The sequence below is a fragment of the Podarcis erhardii genome (assembly GCF_964252035.2).
Source record: "Podarcis erhardii genome assembly, chromosome: 2".
In the NCBI taxonomy this organism is placed as follows: Eukaryota; Metazoa; Chordata; class Lepidosauria; order Squamata; family Lacertidae; genus Podarcis; species Podarcis erhardii.
Window position 1 is genome coordinate 90,928,059 of NC_138498.1, and position 20,803 is coordinate 90,948,861.

General features: G+C 43.0%; 1 protein-coding gene across 3 annotated transcripts in view; it reads left to right on the forward strand.

Annotated features, from left to right (window-relative positions):
• RAD18 (RAD18 E3 ubiquitin protein ligase) overlaps positions 1 to 20,803 on the forward strand; it is a 112,471-nt gene that overhangs the window by 51,960 nt on the left and 39,708 nt on the right. For all 3 annotated transcript variants that reach the window (XM_081853404.1, XM_081853405.1, XM_081853406.1), the window contains 2 exons: positions 9,301 to 9,432; positions 13,240 to 13,402. In XM_081853404.1, coding sequence (XP_081709530.1) covers positions 9,301 to 9,432; positions 13,240 to 13,402 — 295 coding nt within the window. The remainder of the gene's footprint in view (positions 1 to 9,300; positions 9,433 to 13,239; positions 13,403 to 20,803) is intronic.

A 20,803-nucleotide genomic window follows, 5' to 3' on the forward strand; every position in this document is an offset into this window, starting at 1 on the left:
TTATTATGCTTGAATCTTTTCCCCCTTACGAATTTGGCCATTGAATTTCACTAGTGTCTTAAATTTGGCAGCTGGACTCTCTTCATTGCAGCTATCTAGCCAGGATAGGCCCCTCTGCTCCTTTTCAGCTCTTTGCTGAAATTGGAAGGGATGTTACAGTTGAAAATAACAGATGCCTTAAGTTTGGTTTGTACCAAGTAGGCGACTGAGGAATAAAGCAGGTGGGGATGGACCGGGGGTGGGGGGACTTTGCTTGCTTTTGAGGAGTTTTCTGACCCATGTGTTTCAGAGGCGGACAGGATTTTTGTTGGACTATGATTGCTGTCTACAGTATATAAGTGACACCCCTCCCCAATAAATAAAAACAGGAAAAGAAGAATCTTTATAGTGGGGTAAAGTGCAGATACATACTGCTTAAAATCTTAGCTGTCTGAAATCTATATTTGCAAAAGCTTCCTCTGTGACACTATTATTACCCAACATTATTTCAGTTCCTTCCCCATTCACCTACCTTTTGTATCCCCCTAAAGTGGATGCTGAATGGTGATTTTTGAAACAGGAGAAACCTTGGAAAGGGAGCTGCAGTAAGAGAAGGTTCATGTCTCCTGATATGGCCAGGAAAGTGCTGCCCTCTGTCTCTGGCCATATCACATGGAGACATGAAAGACCGCTACAAGAAATGTATTTGAACTCTGAACTGGGATATCACATGGAATGATACATTCCTCTTAGCTGTTTTTCAGTTTCTGAAGGGGTGGTGGAGGAGGAAGCCTGCTATAACCTAGTGTAGCCCACAGTGTCCTCCAGTTGTTGTATTGATTTTTTGTTCTGTTCTGTATTGGTTTTGTTACACTGTACACAGCATAGATATATTCATGTGATAATGTGGTATGAAAATTAAACAAACTGAACTAATGAACCATTGGCCATGGATGGGTTGGTAGTAGTTGGAATCCAAAACATCCGGAGGGCACCAGGTTGGAGAACATTGATGTAGTAGGTCATTGTTCTTACCCGAGTATTAGTTAATTTTATCCAGGAGGGGCCAAGAGCCCTGCCGCTATTCTCCTGACCTCCTCACATTGAAGGGGAAGGTTTGAAGAAGGATTGTATATGCATTCTCTTGATTGTGATAATAGCCCTCCCAGCATTCAGCTGAACATGCTTAATATCCCTCTTCGGACCTTCCCGCTCAATGTGAAAAGGTTGTGGTCAGAGGACTAGGGCTAATGCATGCATCCCTCTTCCATGGACACAGTTAACAAATGCCTGAGTAGGGCTGGTGCCTGTTTGATTCATCATGTTGCCAGAAAATTCTTAAGCAGAAATGCCTGGCTTAACCCCAGGGCCTGGGTTACATATTGCCCTGTGAGAGGAACCATTCCTTTGTGTCCTTGGTGGTTACCAGACTCAGCGGTTCGACCAGCAAATCTGCTCTGATTTTTGGATCTGTGCTGTCTTCACAAACGAGAGACATTATCACAGTTCAGGGACACATTGCAACCACACGAAAGTGTTTGAGGAGGGTGCAGAGCAGAGCCTGTGTAGAGTGTCCCCTGAGGAGGGGGGGGGGGTGGCGGCTCAGAGACAGTCCCCAGAGCCAAATAGAAAGTCCTGGCAGGACCAATCCAGCTCCCAGGACTGTTTTTATATTCTTCATTTTGAGCGTTCAGTGATCCACATAATTATCACAGCAACCAATCTGATAGGGTTAACTGAAGACTGTTTTGAAGTGTATTAAATTGATCTGTGAGAGGGGATCTTTTTAATACCTTAGAGAAGGCTGCAAAGAGGGTTCATGTCTAGGTCATAGAAAGTTCTTTGTGAATCATGCTTGAAAACTGAAAACAAATTTAGATGTAGAATAGAGCCTCACTTACTATAGCAGTTGTTGATTTTTGTGGGTATAATTCATCAAGTAAAGCTTTAACCGCCTGCTCATCGCAATTTGAAAAGAATGAAACTGTATGGAGGAGTGCTTGGTGGATGGCTCCGATGACCTCCCAGTTCATCTGCCTTCTCTTTGTATGGATTTTGCGTCAGCTTGCATTGAAACCTTGGCTAGTCAACGTTGATTCATACCAAAAAAACCGTGATGGTTGTTAGAACTTAAGCGGTGTGCTTGGAGAGGTTTTGTCCTCATCCCATTAACTTCATCATTCACTGCTTTGGAAAGTAAAACACTTTTAAACAGAATGAAACCACCACAAATGACCGGTCATTGTTAACAGCAGAGGTGCCAAATGGGTCCATTAACATCTTCACCAAGGAGAAAGTTATAGAGAACTGAAACTAGTTATTTTGGGTGACCTCCAGTGGTGTCCGGCCAATAGCAGGATGGTCTTCTGCTCATGCAACGGGGCCTCCATTCATTCTTTTTTCCTATACGGCCACCCACCCCATTCTGCTCTGGGGGGTTGGGGGATCCTCCAAAGCAGATGCAGGATGGGGGCAGTGGGGCCGCAGAAAGAGAAGTCCTCTTGGGTGAATGAAAGTCTTCTTGCACAGTGTTGGTTCTCACACTACTTTTAGGTTAAAATGTAAGATACTACAGTTCTTTACTGTAAGATAGGTGTTAGCTAGATTAGTTTGACCTCAGAAGCTTAATTGGATTTTTGCATCACAAAACCAGCTTTGTGTATGAAAGCTGGATGACCTCTGAAGGTTGGAAAGACCTTTTTAACTATAAAATTTTCAAGTATAGCAGTGGCACTGAACCATTTCTTCCCTACAGTGTTGAGTTCATTTCTCAGTTTATGTGTGTTCTTGGGTTCTTCAGGGCATTGAATCTGCAGTAGGTTCATCGTGGTGCTGGGGGTTTTAAACCTGTCCTGGCAGGCTGAAACTGGCAAGTTGCCTTGTAACTGTCCCTTTTAAGCATTCAGCAAAACAGCCAGAAAGCTCTACATTCTTCTTTGCTGAAATCAAAACAAAGGACACAGGCCCTTTTTTTGAGTTGCATGTGTGATGGTTCTGAATGAAAATTGAACATCTGAGCGTATATGAAGCTACTGAATTTGGCAGAGGGGCCATAGCTAAGCGTTGGAGTGCATGCTTTGCATGTAGAAAACAACATTCATTCTGTGGCATCTCTAGTTAAAATGAGGATCAGATGCCATGTTTGATGGGGAAATCTTCTGCTTGAGGCCCTGTAGAACATCTCTGAAGGCAGAGCAGAGAATACTGGCTTAGATAGACCCACAGGGTATGTCTCAGTATTGAATTCTCTGGTCCACCCCCTACATTCTGTATCATGCAATCCTCTCTTCTTCCATTTGCCTAGAATTTAAATTCTCTGGAATGCATGCCCTTAGACCAGGAAGCCTGACTTAGTATCATAAAAAGCTCATTTTTATTTTCTTCAGATCACTTGGCAATAGTAGCACTGTTACTTGAAAGCATGAAGGGTTTATTTTTATTTTATTTTTCTGTTATGTAAATAAGATACTTTGGCAGAATGTGTTGTAATAAATTTTTAGGCTTGGGTATGCAGAGGGTTCAGCTTGGAACGAGACAGGCTGCTAGAGAGCCACAAGCTAATACATGTTTTTGTTTATAATGTTTCTGAAAACAGCAAATGTCACGCTACAGTTTGTGCAAATGTTTTTTTCTTAGCTTACAGATTTAAGATACATAGCAATGTAGCTAATTGTAGCTGGTGCTTAAACTCCTTGAAGCCATGCAGAAATTTGCAGGTTTCCCAGCCCTGTTTTTAAACCATTAGGTTAATGAGACCAAAACTAAGGAAGTGTGGGTAATGTCTTTAAGAGCATTCAATCAGGATGCAACTTGGGGTAGTAGAGAGAGTGCCAGGAGAAACAGAGGGTAGGTTGTAATATTCAAAGAGGGTGACATTCCTGCATACTGCCTTAAGCTTCTTGGATGAAGGGTGATGTAGCAGTAATAACAACAGACAATTACAGTGGTACCTCGGGTTACAGACACTTAAGGTTACAGACTCCGCTAACCCAGAAATAGTACCTCGGGTTAAGAACTTTGCTTCAGGATGAGAACAGAAATTGTGCGGCGGCAGCGGGAGGCCCCATTAGCTAAAGTGGTACCTCCGGTTAAGAACAGTTTCAGGTTAAGAACAGACCTCCAGAACGAATTAAGTTCTTAACCCGAGGTACCACTGTGCTGTCTTAGGGCCAGAACAGACGTGACATGGAAATCCAAACCTGATCTCCCAAATGTGTTAATAATTGTTTGTTAAAACATAGAAGCAGTTATCTTCAGCACGTTGTGGATTTGATTTTGATCTGAGTGGTGGCAGCAGTGAAGATGCGTTTAAGCATTTCCCGCATGCCATTTTCTGGAACAATCCGTCCCCTTGGGGGGGGGGAGAGAGCTGGCATTAGCTTCACTAGGGAAAAAAGAGGCACAATGCAGATATTTAATATTTCTTGCTCTGATATAGGGGGAATTGTTTCCTGGTGTCATCCCTGGGTTCCAGTAGAATTTATTATTTGTCAGTTGGTATTGTCAATTACTCTTCTGCATAATTCTCTTAAAGATTTCTACAGTTGTATAACTAGCACAAGCGTGTGTGCTTGTTTGTTTGTTAGCAGTAAATAGTCACAGGAAAGAAGGGTTGCATCCTTATTGTTGGACTGTTGTTTTTAATGCTGTTTGTCAAATAGTGTTGGGAAAACATTTCATTTTCCCAGTTTTTGGAATAAGCAGCAAACAATGTAGCCTGTCCATCTGCTTGCATTCTGCTTAATGGATGGTTTGGCATTCAGAAGTCTCTGTGGATGGCCTGTTTGGATGGATTTCTGAGAAGGCAGACTATGTGTATTGTGCTTGCATACAAAATACAGTTATCCTGCGAAGTCTTCAAAAGTGCCTTTTAAGTAAGTTGCTGAGGGCTGCTATATCATTTATTATCAAAATTGTCATTCATCAAATTATTATTCCCTCTTTCACCGGAGCCCTCCGCTATCTCAGAGATTCTTAGTGGATTTCTTGAGCAGTCACTTTTTTATTAGCAAATCTGAACTTTTAAAGAATGTTTCTGAAGTTTTATTACATGCTATGCTTTGGGATTAGGGCTTCTTTAAGTTTTTAAAAGGAAATGAGTGTTCTGTTTATCCCAGCTTTTCTGTCACTTTAAAGATGTTAGTCTCACAAGCCAAATAAATAGTTTTGGCCTTGGAACAAACCAAAATATCAAGTCAGTATTCTTCAACACTAAAATCACTTTTAAACAGTTATGTTTTGTCTCCCTACGAGCCCTTTAAATGATGTACTCCCCACACTTTTTTAAAATTTTTTTTTTATTAACAGGCCAATCAAATCACATTAATTCCAAATCACATTAGTTCCAAATTATACAGCCAAATTTTAGAAATTTTGTTGGGGGTACCCATACTTCGAGCTTCGAAAGGGATCCGAACACTCTTGCTACTGCATTAATTACACAGTTCTGTCCAATTCTGTCCAGATAGTCTCTTTGTTATTTTCCTCATCTTCTTGTTGTTATCATATATTCCTTTCTTTGTGATCTCTGATAATCTTCACAAGCGGGTTGAAAACAAACATATCCTGTGTGGATTTTACACTCTCCAAGAGCCATATCACACAAAGGACAGACGCCATTTCCACGTCTCCGCAAAGAACATTCCCACAGTCTGTCCGTTGATCTCCACAGGCCTACCAATCTGTATCTCCGGGGGCCCTGCCAGGTCAAATTCACATTCCGATAACCATACATTCATTCACATTCCAATGACCATGGTCCTCCTCCCCCTCGTCCTCCAGTGGGCAGGCCTGTCTTAACGAAACTCCATTTGTAACTGCGTCACAAATCTTTCTTTCCATCCAATGTTCCCACCAGTCCTCTCTTTGATCAGTAATTCATTTCCACACAGTTCCTAATCTCCTGCTTGTGATTAGTAGTTTGCTAAGATTCTTTCTCTCTGGGAGGGAGGATTATTGAGTACTCACATAAGACAAAAAAAGAAAAGTTTTTTCCTCCCCCCCTTTCTGTTTTGCTCTGACATACCGATCTTTTAATGATGAGTCTTCACTTAATTTATTGTCCAACCATGGCTCCACATCACAGAGATCCCATTAATCAGCAGTCTTTACTCCCGATCTTCACTTGAAATATGTGCATTTGCTTCTATTCCAATAAAATATTTCGAGCTGATGCAAACCAGTGCACGATTCCGAGACAGCGTCCGGGAGAGCCGACACCACCCGAGGGCTTTGTGCCTAGTGCCCTCACCCCCTTCTTTCGAATCTGGGGGTGAATAATGGGCACAGCAGGCAAGGCAGTCCCCCCCCCATTCCCTGGGGGGGGGCAAGGGAGGCTGCATACTCCCATAACAGCCTCTTAATTACCTCGTGTGGGTCGGAGAGATGTTATTGTCGGCCATCTTCCAATGCGCCCCCTGGTGGCCCCCCTTACTCCCCACACTTTTGGGTACATAATGTGTTCTGATGGAACCTGGAAGGTGATGCCCAGTACAGATAATCTACTGCCTGAGCTGCTGTCTCATTTTTCAAACTCTTTAATGAGGGGATTAGGGATATCCAAAAAGGAGAAGCACTCCTTTCACAAAATACCAGAAGATGATGAAATGAATGCAGTCATCATAAGTACCCTGAATACTCTGCTAACAGATAGAGTAGAATTTGTATGTGACACACACATATATTTCCTTCAGTAATATCCTGGTTAAATTGATGTCTTTGACAAGAGATCTGCTGCTCATAAAGCAGAGAAGCTCAGGGAGGGAAAAGTAGCAGAGATTTTAGACCTGTGCATTGGAGCATTTTAGCTGAGCAGGATGGACATGCTTCTCTCGATAAACTGATAACACTGCTATGTGGGCTGTGTGTAGGTGAAGCACCTCTGAAATATTTCAGTAAAAATACAGTCTAGTTACATCGGTCCTTTTAGCAGCGGGAACTGTAAGAAAATCAACAACCCACGCAGGGGCTGGGTGTGTGTGTGTGTGTGTATATGTGTTCTTACCCATTACTGTAGAAGAGAAAAGTCTAAGATTGCCCTTAATGTCATCTAACTCAAAAAATTACCATTCTAATTTCATGCCTCTTTGTTATGTATTCAGCATTTACCAATATCTAGTCGCACAAGAAGGGAAAGGTGATCATTTTCTGTTGTTGAGCTTTATTGAAAACCATCCATAAAGGCCTTCGAAAGAGAATACTGTGAAGTAATTGAACCCATTTACCGTATTTTTCACTCTATTGGACGCACTTTTTCCCCTTCAAAAATGAAGGGGAAATGTGTGTGCGTCCTCTGGAGTGAAGACGCCATAGCCCCGCGGCCCTCTCCCGGCTGGAGAGGTGACGCGCAGCTATGGCAGGAGCCTCTATAGTCGCGTGTCACCTCTCCAGCCAGGAGAGCGTGCGCGGGGCTAAAGAAGCAACCCGCGACCCTCTCCTGGCTGGAGAGGTGACGCGCGGCTATGGCAGGAGCCTCTTTAGCCGCGTGCCACCTCTCCAGCCGGGAGAGCCGCGTGGGGCTAAAGAAGCCCCGCTTACTCTCTCCCAGCTGGAGAAGTGACGTGCGACTATGGCAGCAGCCTCTCCGCTGCGCCTTTCCACTGCTCCCTGACCTGCTCTTTGGGGCTGGTGGTGGGCTTCCCCCCGCCAGCCCCAAAGAGCATGTCGAAAGAAACCTGAAGCCTGGAGAGCGAGAGGGGTCGTTGCGCACCGACCCCTCTCGCTCTCCAGGCTTCCAAGGTAGCCGCCTGAACGCACCTTAAACGGCACCTTGTTTTAGAGCAGGAAAACAAGAGGGGGGAAATTCTCCCCCTCTCTGCGCAGCACCTCCTGCCGCTTCGCTGAAGGGGCGCTGGGCAGAGAGGGGGAGATTTTTTTTTTCTTGTTCTCCCCCCTCTAAAACAAGGTGCGTCCTATTGTCCGGTGCGTCCTATGGTGCGAAAAATACGGTAAATGAATGAGCACATGTATTGCTGCTGCTTATTCCTCCTCCTCCTCACTAATCATTGCTGACATATTTGTGCAGGTACTTCCACTGTAGTGTTTGCAAACCACTGAGCAAACCTTTCCTCATGCAAAAGTTACCATCCCCGTGTCGTATCACACATATCTGCACAGGTGGCAATTCACTGCATCAGTCTGGATTTTCATCATATACAGATGGCGGTATTTTGCACTTGATCTGTCCACAAGCTAATCCTTGAGGACATTTTTTGTTTGGTTTTTGGGCAATATAGTTGGTTTGTTTTTTGGCAAGGAAGATGGAATAGAGATGGGATATATGTACCTTCCAAGAATAGAGCTGAATGTAGCACAGCCACTCATAGCATTTTCAGGAGCAGTAAGATGGTTGATATTTTGAGGATGTTGTGGCCTCCATCATTTCCAAGATACAAGGGAAGGACCAGGATATCTATGATGTCAGCAGTGAATGTCTCATCCCCTTCTTCTGCTAATTGTAATTCTTTCCCTCCCACAAATGAGTGTATCAGCATCATATTTGACATCAGTCACAGATGGAAATGTCACTATTGTTTTTGATGGGTACAGCACTACCAGTATTAAATATCTGGACAATGAAATTGGTGGGTGTGAAGCTTGTTGTGAAATCAGTGATTTTTAAGTAAATAACTGTTTCTGTCAAAGCACTATTTGTGATATTTCCATAGTGTCATTTAATGTGGGTTACAACAGCATTGTTTGTTTATTTTATTTATTAAATGTGTATACTGCTCTTTACATGTAGATTTCAGGATGGTTCACAACATAAAAATAAAAGATTAAAAACCATTATTTTCGTTATTTCCACGGTGAGTAGGAGTAATGAATGAAATTGCATTAAGAGCAGAAAATATTTCTGCCTTGCAAATGAGTCCAGAAAGGTTACTAGTCAACATACCTTTTTTGGGGGGGGGGCACCTTTTGGGATGTACCTGTATCCTTGATAAGAAGGAAGGGAGTGCCAACTCTTTCTATTTTTATTATTTTTTAAAGCCCTCTCCTGTCTTTTTGGCTGATAGTAATTGCTCTTAGCTATGGGCAAGTGGCTATTTACAACTTATATTGCCTGGTGTAATTGCTAGCATCCACCAGTTTGTCGTGAGGATCTGTTGCTGTGAATCGCTTTAGGTGAAAATGCACCTGAAATTGAAAGTGAATGAGCAATTAGAGGAGCCTTTGTCAACGTGGTGCCCTCAGGATGGCCTGGCCTCCCACTTCCATCAGCCCCAGCCAGCACCAGCTCTTCACCAGCACTTTCTATTCTGTTAGTATATTTATGTATTCCGTTTGCTCCTTATGTGCCAATGTGATTTTGTTTTTCAGGAAAAAAACATAAGGCTGAATTTCAGGCTTTAATTGACCAAGTGAACAAGAGAAAGAAAAATGCAAGTAAAATAAAGGAAGAAGGACCAGAGCAGGAAGAGGCAACTGTTCAAGAACTACCTATGGAAACTGGTACGCAGTGCTGATTAAGGCAAATTAATGTTGGATATTAATGTCTGGCATTTCTGTGCGCTGCTGTGGTTCGCCAGAAGCAGCTTAGTCATGCTGGCCACATGACCCGGAAGCTGTACGCCGGCTCCTTTGGCCAATAAAGCGAGATGAGCGCCGCAACCCCAGAGTCGGCCACGACTGGACCTAATGGTCAGGGGTCCCTTTACCTTTACTAATGTTGGATATTAATTGTTCAAAGAACAGAAGCTTGATTTTCCAAGAGCTTGGTTTGACAGGTTTCTGAAATATTTGCCTAACTTTAAGCCAGATTATTATTGTATTTATGTAAGTGTATTCTAAGCTGAGTCTGGAAAGGTAGTACAATAAGTCCTCAACTTATGTGAGGTTTACATTCCAGGGATTGCTCCTAAAGCCAAAATTGCATATGGCCAAAACACCAGTGGTGGGTAGGATTGCCAGTCTTTTTTTCCTAGACGTCTGCCCCCGCCCCCTTTCTTCTTCTTATTTTTTTGCCAAGCCTGTAAAGCTGAATGCACATAAGTTGAATGCATGTAAGTTGTGAGCTTACTGTATTTCAACATCGGCCATTGTCAGCGTTTCATTAGAATCAGCTCTCTCTTTTAAATGTGAGCATGTAAAACCACTTGTTGGAAACTTCAGATTTCCTTATTAGCCCTTGACATAGGAAGGCATTTCTGCTCCTTGCTTAGTGGACACTTTAACCATGATGGGGCCTGAAATGTGTGGTATAATTTAGTACATTGTGGACTTCCAGCTCAGGGGGGAATTGGGTGTTCTTATTACACCGAACCTTACTTTTATTCTGTGTTGACTACCAGTAATTCAAAATAATCTATCTTTCACATCCCAGGCTGCTTCAGACACCCATCAGAACACATCCTATGTGTTCTGAATTCAGAAACTCTGGGCTGTTCAAATCAAAGTTAGATAATGCAAACCAGAATCAAACTGTGTTTTTTGATCTTGGTTTGTTATTAAAATTATTATGGTTGTTATTTTTATCCCATATATGGGGAGCCTCATTTTTGACTGCATCTTTTGCATTTTCATGTTGGCAGTCGGTTTCGTTTAAGTTGTCTAAACCCCAGCCCTTCTCAAGTTAACAAGATTGCTATTTTGTCCTGTCAGAGGCTCTTGACTTGTTTCACTTAGCAAAAGCCCTCTTGAATAAAAATAAATAGAAATACCAAGATGTTTTTTGAACCTTATCGCTGACATCGTATGCAGTTCTTGAAGCCAAAGCAAGCTTGAGATGCTTCCAAGAATAAAAGTTATCACGTTTAGCCTGTTTGGCGATAGTTGTCCCGCTTTGTATATTTCGAAATATTATTGGATGGAAGAAGTCCAAACTTACATTCCTCTCTCTCTGCACTCTTTTTAGAAGGATTGTTGTTTTGCAAAAAAACTAGCAAACCTATCAACACATTTAGATAACATAATAAAAGCCACAATACGAGGGTGACCTACAAGGTCAACAAATGTTCACAATTATCTCCTTTACAACAGATAGCATAGTTCTTTAAAAGCATGGTGACGCTGTAGGTATTAGAATCATAGAATTGTAGAGTTGGAAAGGGACCACAAGGGTCATCTAGTCCAACCCCCTGCAGTTCAGGAATCTTTTTGTCCAATGTGGGGCTCGAACCCATGACCATGAGAGTAAGAGTGTCATGCTCTACGGACTGAGCTATCCCAGCCGATTGCGTTGTAGTGTTATTTGCTCACTTATTTCATAGAATTATAGAATTGTAGGGTTGGAAGTTTATAAATCACTTTTCACCAGAAAATATCACAAAGCGGTTTACAAAGAATTGGGAATCAAAGTGTGGGTCCACAGCAGAGGCAGAACTGAAATGTGGGTGCCGCTAGATCCCCTTTGGTTTCAAGGCATATCTTAAATCATGCCTGCGCAGCTAATGTCCCAATACAGACCACTGGTGATTTCTGGTGCCCCATCAGGGGGCTGACAAGTGTCCTTCTTGTGGCTTGCCTTGGGACTGGCAAATATCCGGCAAGCCACAGAACTTGGCTAGCAGCTTCATGCAGCTTATCTTCTAGGGCAGGCTTCCCTCCAGGTGTTTTTGGCCTACAACTCCCACGATCCCTAGCTAGCAGGACCAGTGGTCAGGGATGATGGGAATTGTAGTCTCAAAACATCTGGAGGGCCGAGGTTGAGGGAGCCTGTTCTAGGGCAACACTGTTTCCCTTGTTGTAGTACTGATGGGAGTTTTCTTCTTCTTTGGCGATCACTCATAGCCGAGTAAGATTGTTTTCCATAAACACGGTTTTAACAAGGAGTCCGTAAGTGACTGTGGAGGCCAATTTTGGATTCACACATCCTTTCACGGTGGGGACATTGGTTTCCAGGCGAGAGTTGATCCCGATGTGGATTTGCCAAGCGTGCACTATTCTTCCATTGCAGTGCTATGGAAAGGGTTACCATGAGATCAAGGATCAGCATAGTTCCCTCCATATGTTGTTGTAGTACTGATGGGAGTTGTCGTACATCAGCCCCAGCCAGCATAGCATGGTCAAGGACAACGGGAACTGTAGTCCAACAACATGTGGAGAACACTGTTTTCCAGTTAATAACAATAGGTGATAGAATACCTAATTGTATCCATTATACCTAAGCCTTTCCCCATTCAGTGCAGCCCCCACCCACCCCAGCCTTCTTGAAAAGCTGCCCCTGAAGGATGGGGTTAGGAACTGAAGTGGGTCTGAGAAATTGGTGAAAACTGTGGATTCTTCCTTGCCTGAGCAAAATTACCTTCCCCTCATGCAACTGCACTTTGGGAGTCAAGCCATTGGACATTAATTGTGCTATGCAGAGGGCTAACAGTGGTAATTCTAAAGCTTTGCTGAAAAGCACCCAGATAATATTTGAGTTACAAAGCTTTAATACCACATGACTTCTGTGATCAGTGATTATGAGGAGAATAATTCAGAGCCATCACTGAGAGTGCTTCTTTTTTCTAGTTTTCTCTATCCTAGTTTCATCTTGTGATTGGAAAAAAACCCACATCTCACTGATACAACAACACATGCATTCCACTCACTCGCATTGGCTGTTTGTGCAGTAGTTGTTGTTTTGCAGTAGGGAGAGAAATCCATTCCTTGTAATTTCTCCTTTCACTTTAACACTGAGCCTCTGTGGAGGCAGATATATAGAGAGAGACATTGCTGAAACAGTTGTTGAAGTCTCACCATAAGAAGTTTATTATAAAGTACAGTGGTACCTCGCAAGACGAATGCCTCGTAAGACGAAAAACTCACAAGACGAAAGAGTTTTTCATTTTTTGAGTTGCTTCGCAAGACGAATTTCCCTATGGGCTTGCTTCGCAAGACGAAAACGTCTTGCAAGTTTGTTTCCTTTGTCTTGCAAGTTTGTTTCCTTTTTCTTAAAACTGTGCATTCAGGGGGTGCAGTTGCGACTTGACTTCGAGGAGCAACTCATAGCACGCAGTGTGGTAGCCTTTTTGAGGTTTTTGAAGACTTTGGTGATTTTTGAAGCTTTTCCAAAATCCGTGCTTCGCAAGACGAAAAAATCGCAAGATGAAAAAACTCGCAGAACGAATTAATTTCGTCTTGCGAGGTACCACTGTATGGATTTTTAAAAGGGCCATGCAATGTGCAAGTCACAAAAGCCCAGTGTTTTCATCTCTGCGTGTTCTAGTTATACGCAGAAGACTATAGGTACATTGTTGGGGGGGGGGGGCGGGGAATCAATTGAACAGTCGCTGAGTCAATTTACTTTCCTTTAGGTTGTGCTTTTTTTCTTTCTAGGAGAAAAACTGAGTGTCGAAGAACAAACAGACTTGGTCCCCCATACAGATCCCTCTTTCAAAATAGATGCTCTCAATTGTGGAGGAAGCCAGCCTCCTGATTACTCTGAAGTCAGAGGATTGTCTCCTACTTCCTCCCATCAGTTCTCTGAATCTTCAAGCAGGTTTGTTTGCATGAAAGCCTTTTGGGTTTGTATTGCCTTTTCTCATCACAGGGCATGAGGCCATAAGTGTAAGATGAATGTTGAAGGTGAGAAGACTTCATTTATATAGGTAATTACAGGGCAGAGAGGGTTAGGGTGGCGCTAGGGCTTGCTGATCAGAAGATCGGCGGTTCAAATCCCCGTGATGGGGTGAGCTCCCGTTGTTCAGTCCCAGCTCCTCCCCACCTAGCAGTTTGTAAGCACGCCAAGTGCAAGTAGATAAATAGGTACTGCTCCGGCGGGAAAGTAAACGGCATTTCCGTGCGCTGCTCTGGTTTGCCAGAAGCGGCTTAGTCATGCTGGCCACATGACCCTGAAGCTGTCTGCGGACAAAAGCCGGCTTCCTCGGCCTATAGAGCAAGATGAGCACGCAACTCCAGAGTCGTCTGTGACTGGACCCAACAGTCAGGTGTACCTTTACTTTTACAGGACAGAGAACAGCAGAGTTTAATGGCATATTACAGTCTGCTTTGGAAAGTCATAGAATCATAAAATTGTAGAGTTGGAAGGGACCTTGAGGATCATCTAGTCCAGCCCCCTGCAGTGCAGGAATATGCAGCTGTCCCTTACGAGGATCGAACCTGCAACCTTGGCATTATCATCACCATGCTCTAACCATCTGAGCTATGTTTAGATGCTGTGGAATTGGGGTGGAATTCTCTTGAAGAAACATACTCCCAAAATGCCATCTGCTCCCAGAATTCATTGTGAATACTTTGTATCTCAGCCAGTGTTTTCTTTCCACCTGAAAGTGGACTTAAGTGAATTATCCCATTATCTCTTCCATGAATGTGTTGTGTTCCAACTTGCAGGCTGTTTCAGTCAGACCACCAATCTTCCAAGCTCAGTATTATTTACTTGAGAGGCGGGGAAACATGTGCTTATTAAACTGATTATCCCTGACCATTGGTCGTATTGGCTGAGATTGATGGAAATTTAGTCCAACGACAACTGGAGGCCATCAGGTTCTTTCCCCCTTGTTTTACATTGAGTAGCAGTAGCTCTCCAAGGCCTCTGAAGGGAAGTTTTCTCTGAGCCCTGCCTGGTAATGCTGAGGACCTTCTCTTTGCAGAACATGTAATCTATTACTGAGCTATGATCCTTTGAAAATTTGTAGTTAAAACATGCAAAGAAACTCTGAAGTTAAAATAAGAATAAGAATAATAAAAACCCACCTTAATAAGGCTTGTGCCTTTCTGACACTGCAACTTGGGAGTATTGGGGAGTTAATCAAGGTCTTTTGCAATTTCTTTACACCTTTGGCATGACTTCATATTGTTCAGCTATGGGTTGGTGTCTTTACCTTGGGGCCCTCATGTGCACATGATTTGTCCATTCATGCTTCATGGGTGACCTTTACTTGACTTTCATATTTGTTTTCAATACAAAAGAGAATAATTAAACAGAAATGCACATGAGAATGTAAAGTATGTGAAAGAATTTTGAGGGGGAAATTTGGCAATGACCATGGCGTTCTGAGAAAACAGCTTTTGAAAATGTAAATTTGCAACATGTTTTAAGGAACAGATGTTTCCCATTGCTACCATATCTCTGGCTAGCAGAATGTTTGTCCCTATGTACTGCAGTCAAATCGCTGACCATTGTTTGTATAGTTTTTTAAATCCATTTTGGCTATGACTTTGAGGAAAGTTGTGCCTCTTATGTCTGTGTCTGAAAAGTCAAATTTTATGAGCCATCAACTAACAGAAACAAATGAATTCCCAGCCATTCTTGCGGTGGCAGCTTATTTTAGGAAGAAAGGCACATAGGAATCTGCCTTGTTCAATGCCAGTATTGTCTACTCTGACTGGCAGCAGATTTGCAGGGTCTCTTTCATATCATCTGCTACCTGATCCTTTTAACTGGATATGTCAGGGGTTGATGAATTAAAAACCAACAAATCACCAAGTCAAGATGTTACCCTTCCAAGAGTTTTTAAAGACCTCAGATGTGAAGCTGTTGACTTTCTTACAAAAAAACAGGTGTAACTTGTTTGTAAGACCAGCCTCCATACTTGAGGACTGGAAAGTGGCCAGTGTAGCACCAACTTTTAAAAAGCGATCCATGAAATTGCAGGCTGATTAGCTTAACATTGTTTTGGGGAAATGGTTGGAAAGTGTTACTAAAGACAGAATTGCCATATTAGAAGAACACGTCTTGCTGAGGGCCAACATGGCTTCTGCAAGGGTTAATATTGTCTGACCAACTTTTTAGAGTCCTTTCAGAGAGTCATTAAGCATGTGGCTAGGAGCTGACATTGTGTATTTGGACTTTCAAAGTAAACTTCCAAATCAACTTAACAGACATGGGGTAAGAGGATCATAGAATCATAGAATCATAGAATCATAGAGTTGGAAGAGACCACAAGGGCCATCGAGTCCAACCCCCTGCCAAGCAGGAAACACCATCAGAGCACTCCTGACATATGGTTGTCAAGCCTCTGCTTAAAGACCTCCAAAGAAGGAGACTCCACCACACACCTTGGCAGCAAATTCCACTGTCGAACAGCTCTTACTGTCAGGAAGTTCTTCCTAATGTTTAGGTGGAATCTTTTTTCTTGTAGTTTGGAACCATTGCTCCGTGTCCGCTTCTCTGGAGCAGCAGAAAACAACCTTTCTCCCTCCTCTATGTGACATCCTTTTATATATTTGAACATGGCTATCATATCACCCCTTAACCTCCTCTTCTCCAGGCTAAACATGCTCAGCTCCCTTAGCCGTTCTTCATAAGGCATCGTTTCCAGGCCTTTGACCATTTTGGTTGCCCTCCTCTGGACACGTTCCAGTTTGTCAGTGTCCTTCTTGAACTGTGGTGCCCAGAACTGGACACAGTACTCCAGGTGAGGTCTGACCAGAGCAGAATACAGTGGCACTATTACTTCCCTTGATCTAGATGCTATACTCCTATTGATGCAGCCCAGAATTGCATTGGCTTTTTTAGCTGCCGCGTCACACTATTGGCTCATGTCAAGTTTGTAGTCAACCAAGACTCCTAGATCCTTTTCACATGTACTGCTCTCAAGCCAGGTGTCGCCCATCTTGTATTTGTGCCTCTCATTTTTTTTGCCCAAGTGCAATACTTTACATTTCTCCCTGTTAAAATTCATCTTGTTTGTTTTGGCCCAGTTCTCTAATCTGTCAAGGTCGTTTTGAAGTGTGATCCTGTCCTCTGGGGTGTTAGCCACCCCTCCCAGTTTGGTGTCATCTGCAAATTTGATCAGGATGCCCTTGAGTCCATCATCCAAGTCGTTGATAAAGATGTTGAATAAGACCGGGCCCAAGACAGAACCCTGTGGCACCCTTCTCCAGGATGAAGAGGAACCATTGATGAGCACCCTTTGGGTTTGGTCAGTCAGCCAGTTACAAATCCACTGAGTGGTAGCATAGTCAAGACCGCATTTTACCAGCTTCTTTACAAGAATATCATGGGGCACCTTGTCAAATGCCTTGCTGAAATCAAGGTAGGCTACATCCACTGCGTTCCCTTCATCTACCAGGCTTGTAATTCTGTCAAAAAACGAGATCAGGTTAGTCTGACACGACTTATTTTTCAGAAATCCATGCTGACTATTGGTGATCACAGTATTCCTTTCTAGGTGCTCACAAACTGTTTGCTTAATGATCTGCTCCAGAATCTTCCCTGGTATTGATGTCAGACTGACTGGGCGGTAATTATTTGGGTCCTCTCTTTTCCCCTTTTTGAAAATAGGGACAACATTTGCCCTCCTCCAGTCTGCCGGGACTTCGCCTGTTCTCCAGGAATTCTCAAAGATGACTGCCAGTGGTTCTGAGATCACATCTGCCAGTTCTTTTAATACTCTTGGATGCAGTTCATCTGGCCCTGGAGACTTGAATACATCTAAACTAGCCAAGTATTCTTGTACTATCTCCTTAGTTATTCTGGGCTGTGTTTCCTCTGCTGAATCATTTGCTCCAAATTCTTCAGGTCGGGCATTGTTTTCTTTATCGGAGAAGACTGAGGCAAAGAAGGCATTGAGGAGTTCAGCCCTTTCTGTGTCCCCTGTTTGCATTTCACCATCTTCTCCTCTGAGTGACCCCACTGTTTCTTTGTTCTTCCTTTTGCTACGAACATACCCATAAAAGCCTTTTTTGTTGCTTTTAACCTCTCTAGCAAGCCTGAGCTCATTCTGTGCTTTAGCTTTTCTGACTTTGTGTCTACACATGCTGGCTATTTGTTTGAATTCCTCTTTGGTGGTTTCCCCCCTTTTCCATTTTTTGTACACATCCTTTTTTAATCTTAACTCAGTTAAAAGTTCTTTAGATAGCCACCCTGGCTTCTTTAGGCACCTTCCATGTTTCCGTCTCATTGGTATTGCCTGAAGTTGTGCTTTTACTATCTCCCTCTTAACAAACTCCCAGCCATCATGAACTCCCTTTCCTTTTAGTATTACTGTCCATGGGATCTCACCCAGCACTTCCCTAAGTTTTATGAAGTCGGCTTTCTTAAAGTCAAGAAATTGAGTCCTAGAATGCTTGGCTGCTCCTTTCCGCTGTATAGTAAACTTCAGAAGAGCATGATCACTCGTGCCTAATGATCCTTCCACTTCTACCCCACTAACCAGGTCATCAACATTGGTTAGGACCAGATCTAAAATGGCTGTTCCTCTTGTTGCTTCTCCCACTTTCTGGACAATGAAGTTGTCTGCAAGGCCAGTGAGGAATCTGTTTGACCTTATGCTCTTGGCTGAGTTTGACATCCAGCAAATATCCGGGTAATTGAAGTCCCCCATTACTACTATCTCCCTTCCTTTTGCATGCTTGGCCATCTGTTCCAGGAAGGCATCATCTATGTCCTCCATTTGGCTTGGGGATCTATAGTAAACTCCCACAATGAGGTCCCTGTTATTCATCTCTCCCTTAATTTTGACCCAAATGCTCTCACTTTGGCTTTGAGGTTCTAAATCTTGGATCTCTTCACAGGTATACACATCCCTGACATATAACGCCACTCCTCCTCCTTTCTTGTCTGGTCTGTTTCTCTGAAATAGATTGTAACCCTCCATTATTACATTCCAGTCGTGGGACTTATCCCACCAGGTTTCAGTGATGCCTATTATGTCATATTTAGTTTGCTGTACCAAGAGCTCAAGCTCATCTTGTTTATTACCCATGCTTTGCGCATTAGTGTACAGACATTGAAGTCCATTAATCATTCCCCTGTGTCTCTTATTTAAGGATTTTTTCCTCCCACCACTAGGTCTGCGTGCTGTTTGCTCCATTTGGTCTATGACATTTGGATGATCATGTTCATCAATTGATAGACTCCTACCTTCAGGAGCACTGTCTTCCTCCCCCACATTAGTCAGTTTAAAGCCCTCCTGATGAGGTTTCTGAGATTTTTGGCAAAAACATTCCTCCCAACCGTTGTGAGGTGCAGCCCATCGCTTGCCAGAAGTCCATCTTCAAGAAACTGCAGTCCGTGATCTAAGAATCCAAACCGTTCCTGTTTACACCATTTGCGAAGCCAGCTGTTCACTTCCACTATTTTTCTCTCTCTCCCTGGGCCACGTCGTTCAACTGGGAGGACAGATGAGATGACAATTTGTGCATTTAATTGCTTCAATTTCCTGCCCAGAGCCTCATAGTCTCTTTTGATCTTCTGGAGGCTATTGCTTGCAGTGTCATTGGTTCCCACATGAACCAAGAGGAAGGGGTATTTGTCAGTGGGTTTTATGATTCCTTGTAGTCGTTCAGTTACATCTTGGATCTTAGCCCCGGGGAGACAGCACACTTCCCGAGACATCTTGTCAGGCCCACAGATCACTGCTTCTGTTCCCCTCAGTAGGGAATCCCCTATCACCACTACACGCCTCCTCTTAGGTTTGGTTGGGGTTCTTCCGTGATCTGTCCGTTCCAAGGTCGCCTGCACATTCCCTGAGGACTGACTTTGCTGCTCGTCTTCATATACCTGATCGACTGTAACGAGGGAGAGATCCTCAAATGGAGTCTGCTCTTCGTCTTCCATTCTAGGGGAGAGGACCTCAAAGCGATTGTGTATTTCTAAACAATCAGAGCGAACCCTGGGCCTCCTACTTCTTTGAGTCACGTTTCTCCATATATCTGGCTCCCGTGTTGGTGAACTAGCCTCCTTCTCAGGGGAGTCCCCTGTCTCCTCCTTGGTGGAGACGGTGTGCTCTGTTGCTTCCAAGAAGAGCTCCAGCTCTCTAATTCTTTGGAGCGTAGCCACACGTTCCTCCAGTTGCTGGACTTTGTCTTTTAAGAGGGCAACCAACATGCAATTTCTGCAGGTAAAGCTGCCTGCAACCTTTGGCAAGATGGCAAACATTGTGCAGGAACCGCAGGCGACTGCAGCTGTTCCCTCACTCTCCATCTTGAGAACGTGTCGTTGGGGCTGGCTACAGTGATCCTCCATCATAAGGACAGGAACTCTTTATTGCAGGTATTAATATTGCACAGCTTGAAGAGAATGGATGAATAAAAACTGACTCTTTTTGGAATGAAACATTGTCCAGACCTATTAGATAGTATTCAAAACTTTACTTCTAATTGTGCAATCAGTTTGCAATCTTTTATACTCTATACGTCATGGTGATTTCAGTTTGGAACCCTTTCTGGTTTCCATGACCATGGAGATGTTCTGCAGATAAATACTATCTTAATTTCAAAACTGATTGGGGCACTGAAATAGTGGTTGAAAATGGTACGTTGAGAAGAAAGGATGGATTAATCATTAAAACACTGCTTCATAACGTTACATTCCATGATCTAAGTGCATAGGTACCTTATTCTTGTATTGTACCTATATTGTCTTCAATAGTGCAACTACTCAATTAGCAATAATTTGTTTTTATTCTAAAATACATTTGCTACTCTATGTTCCATACAAAAATAGATGCACTAGAATTTAAAATGGTGCTTCCTCTTATTCAGAGCAGTTACTGTTGCTTATAGCCATATAAGTTTTCTAGGCCTTTGATGGCATTGCAGAGCTGTTGGCCACACATTTTCTTTCTGAAAGAGCTTTCTGAGCTTTTCAGCCTCCTTCCTTCCTTCCTTCCTTCCTTCCTTCCTTCCTTCCTTCCTTCCTTCTGCTTTTTCATCAAATTTAAGCCACATGTCTTTTTACAAAGATAATTCACAAACATTGCCTCTAATCCTGATCTGAACACATTTTCTGGGAATCAAGAAACCAAAAGACACAAATGCAGAATAAGTGTGGTCAGAATCTAAACATATGCATACAAATGGTTTTAGACCTCTGTCTCCGTGACAAATCTGTATTGCAAAACATTTCAGGACTTTCATTCTTATCAATCCTGAATGCCTCTTTCTTTTCTTTGGTATTTAGTATTTCTGTGTCCAAGTCTTTTTGGTGAAAGGA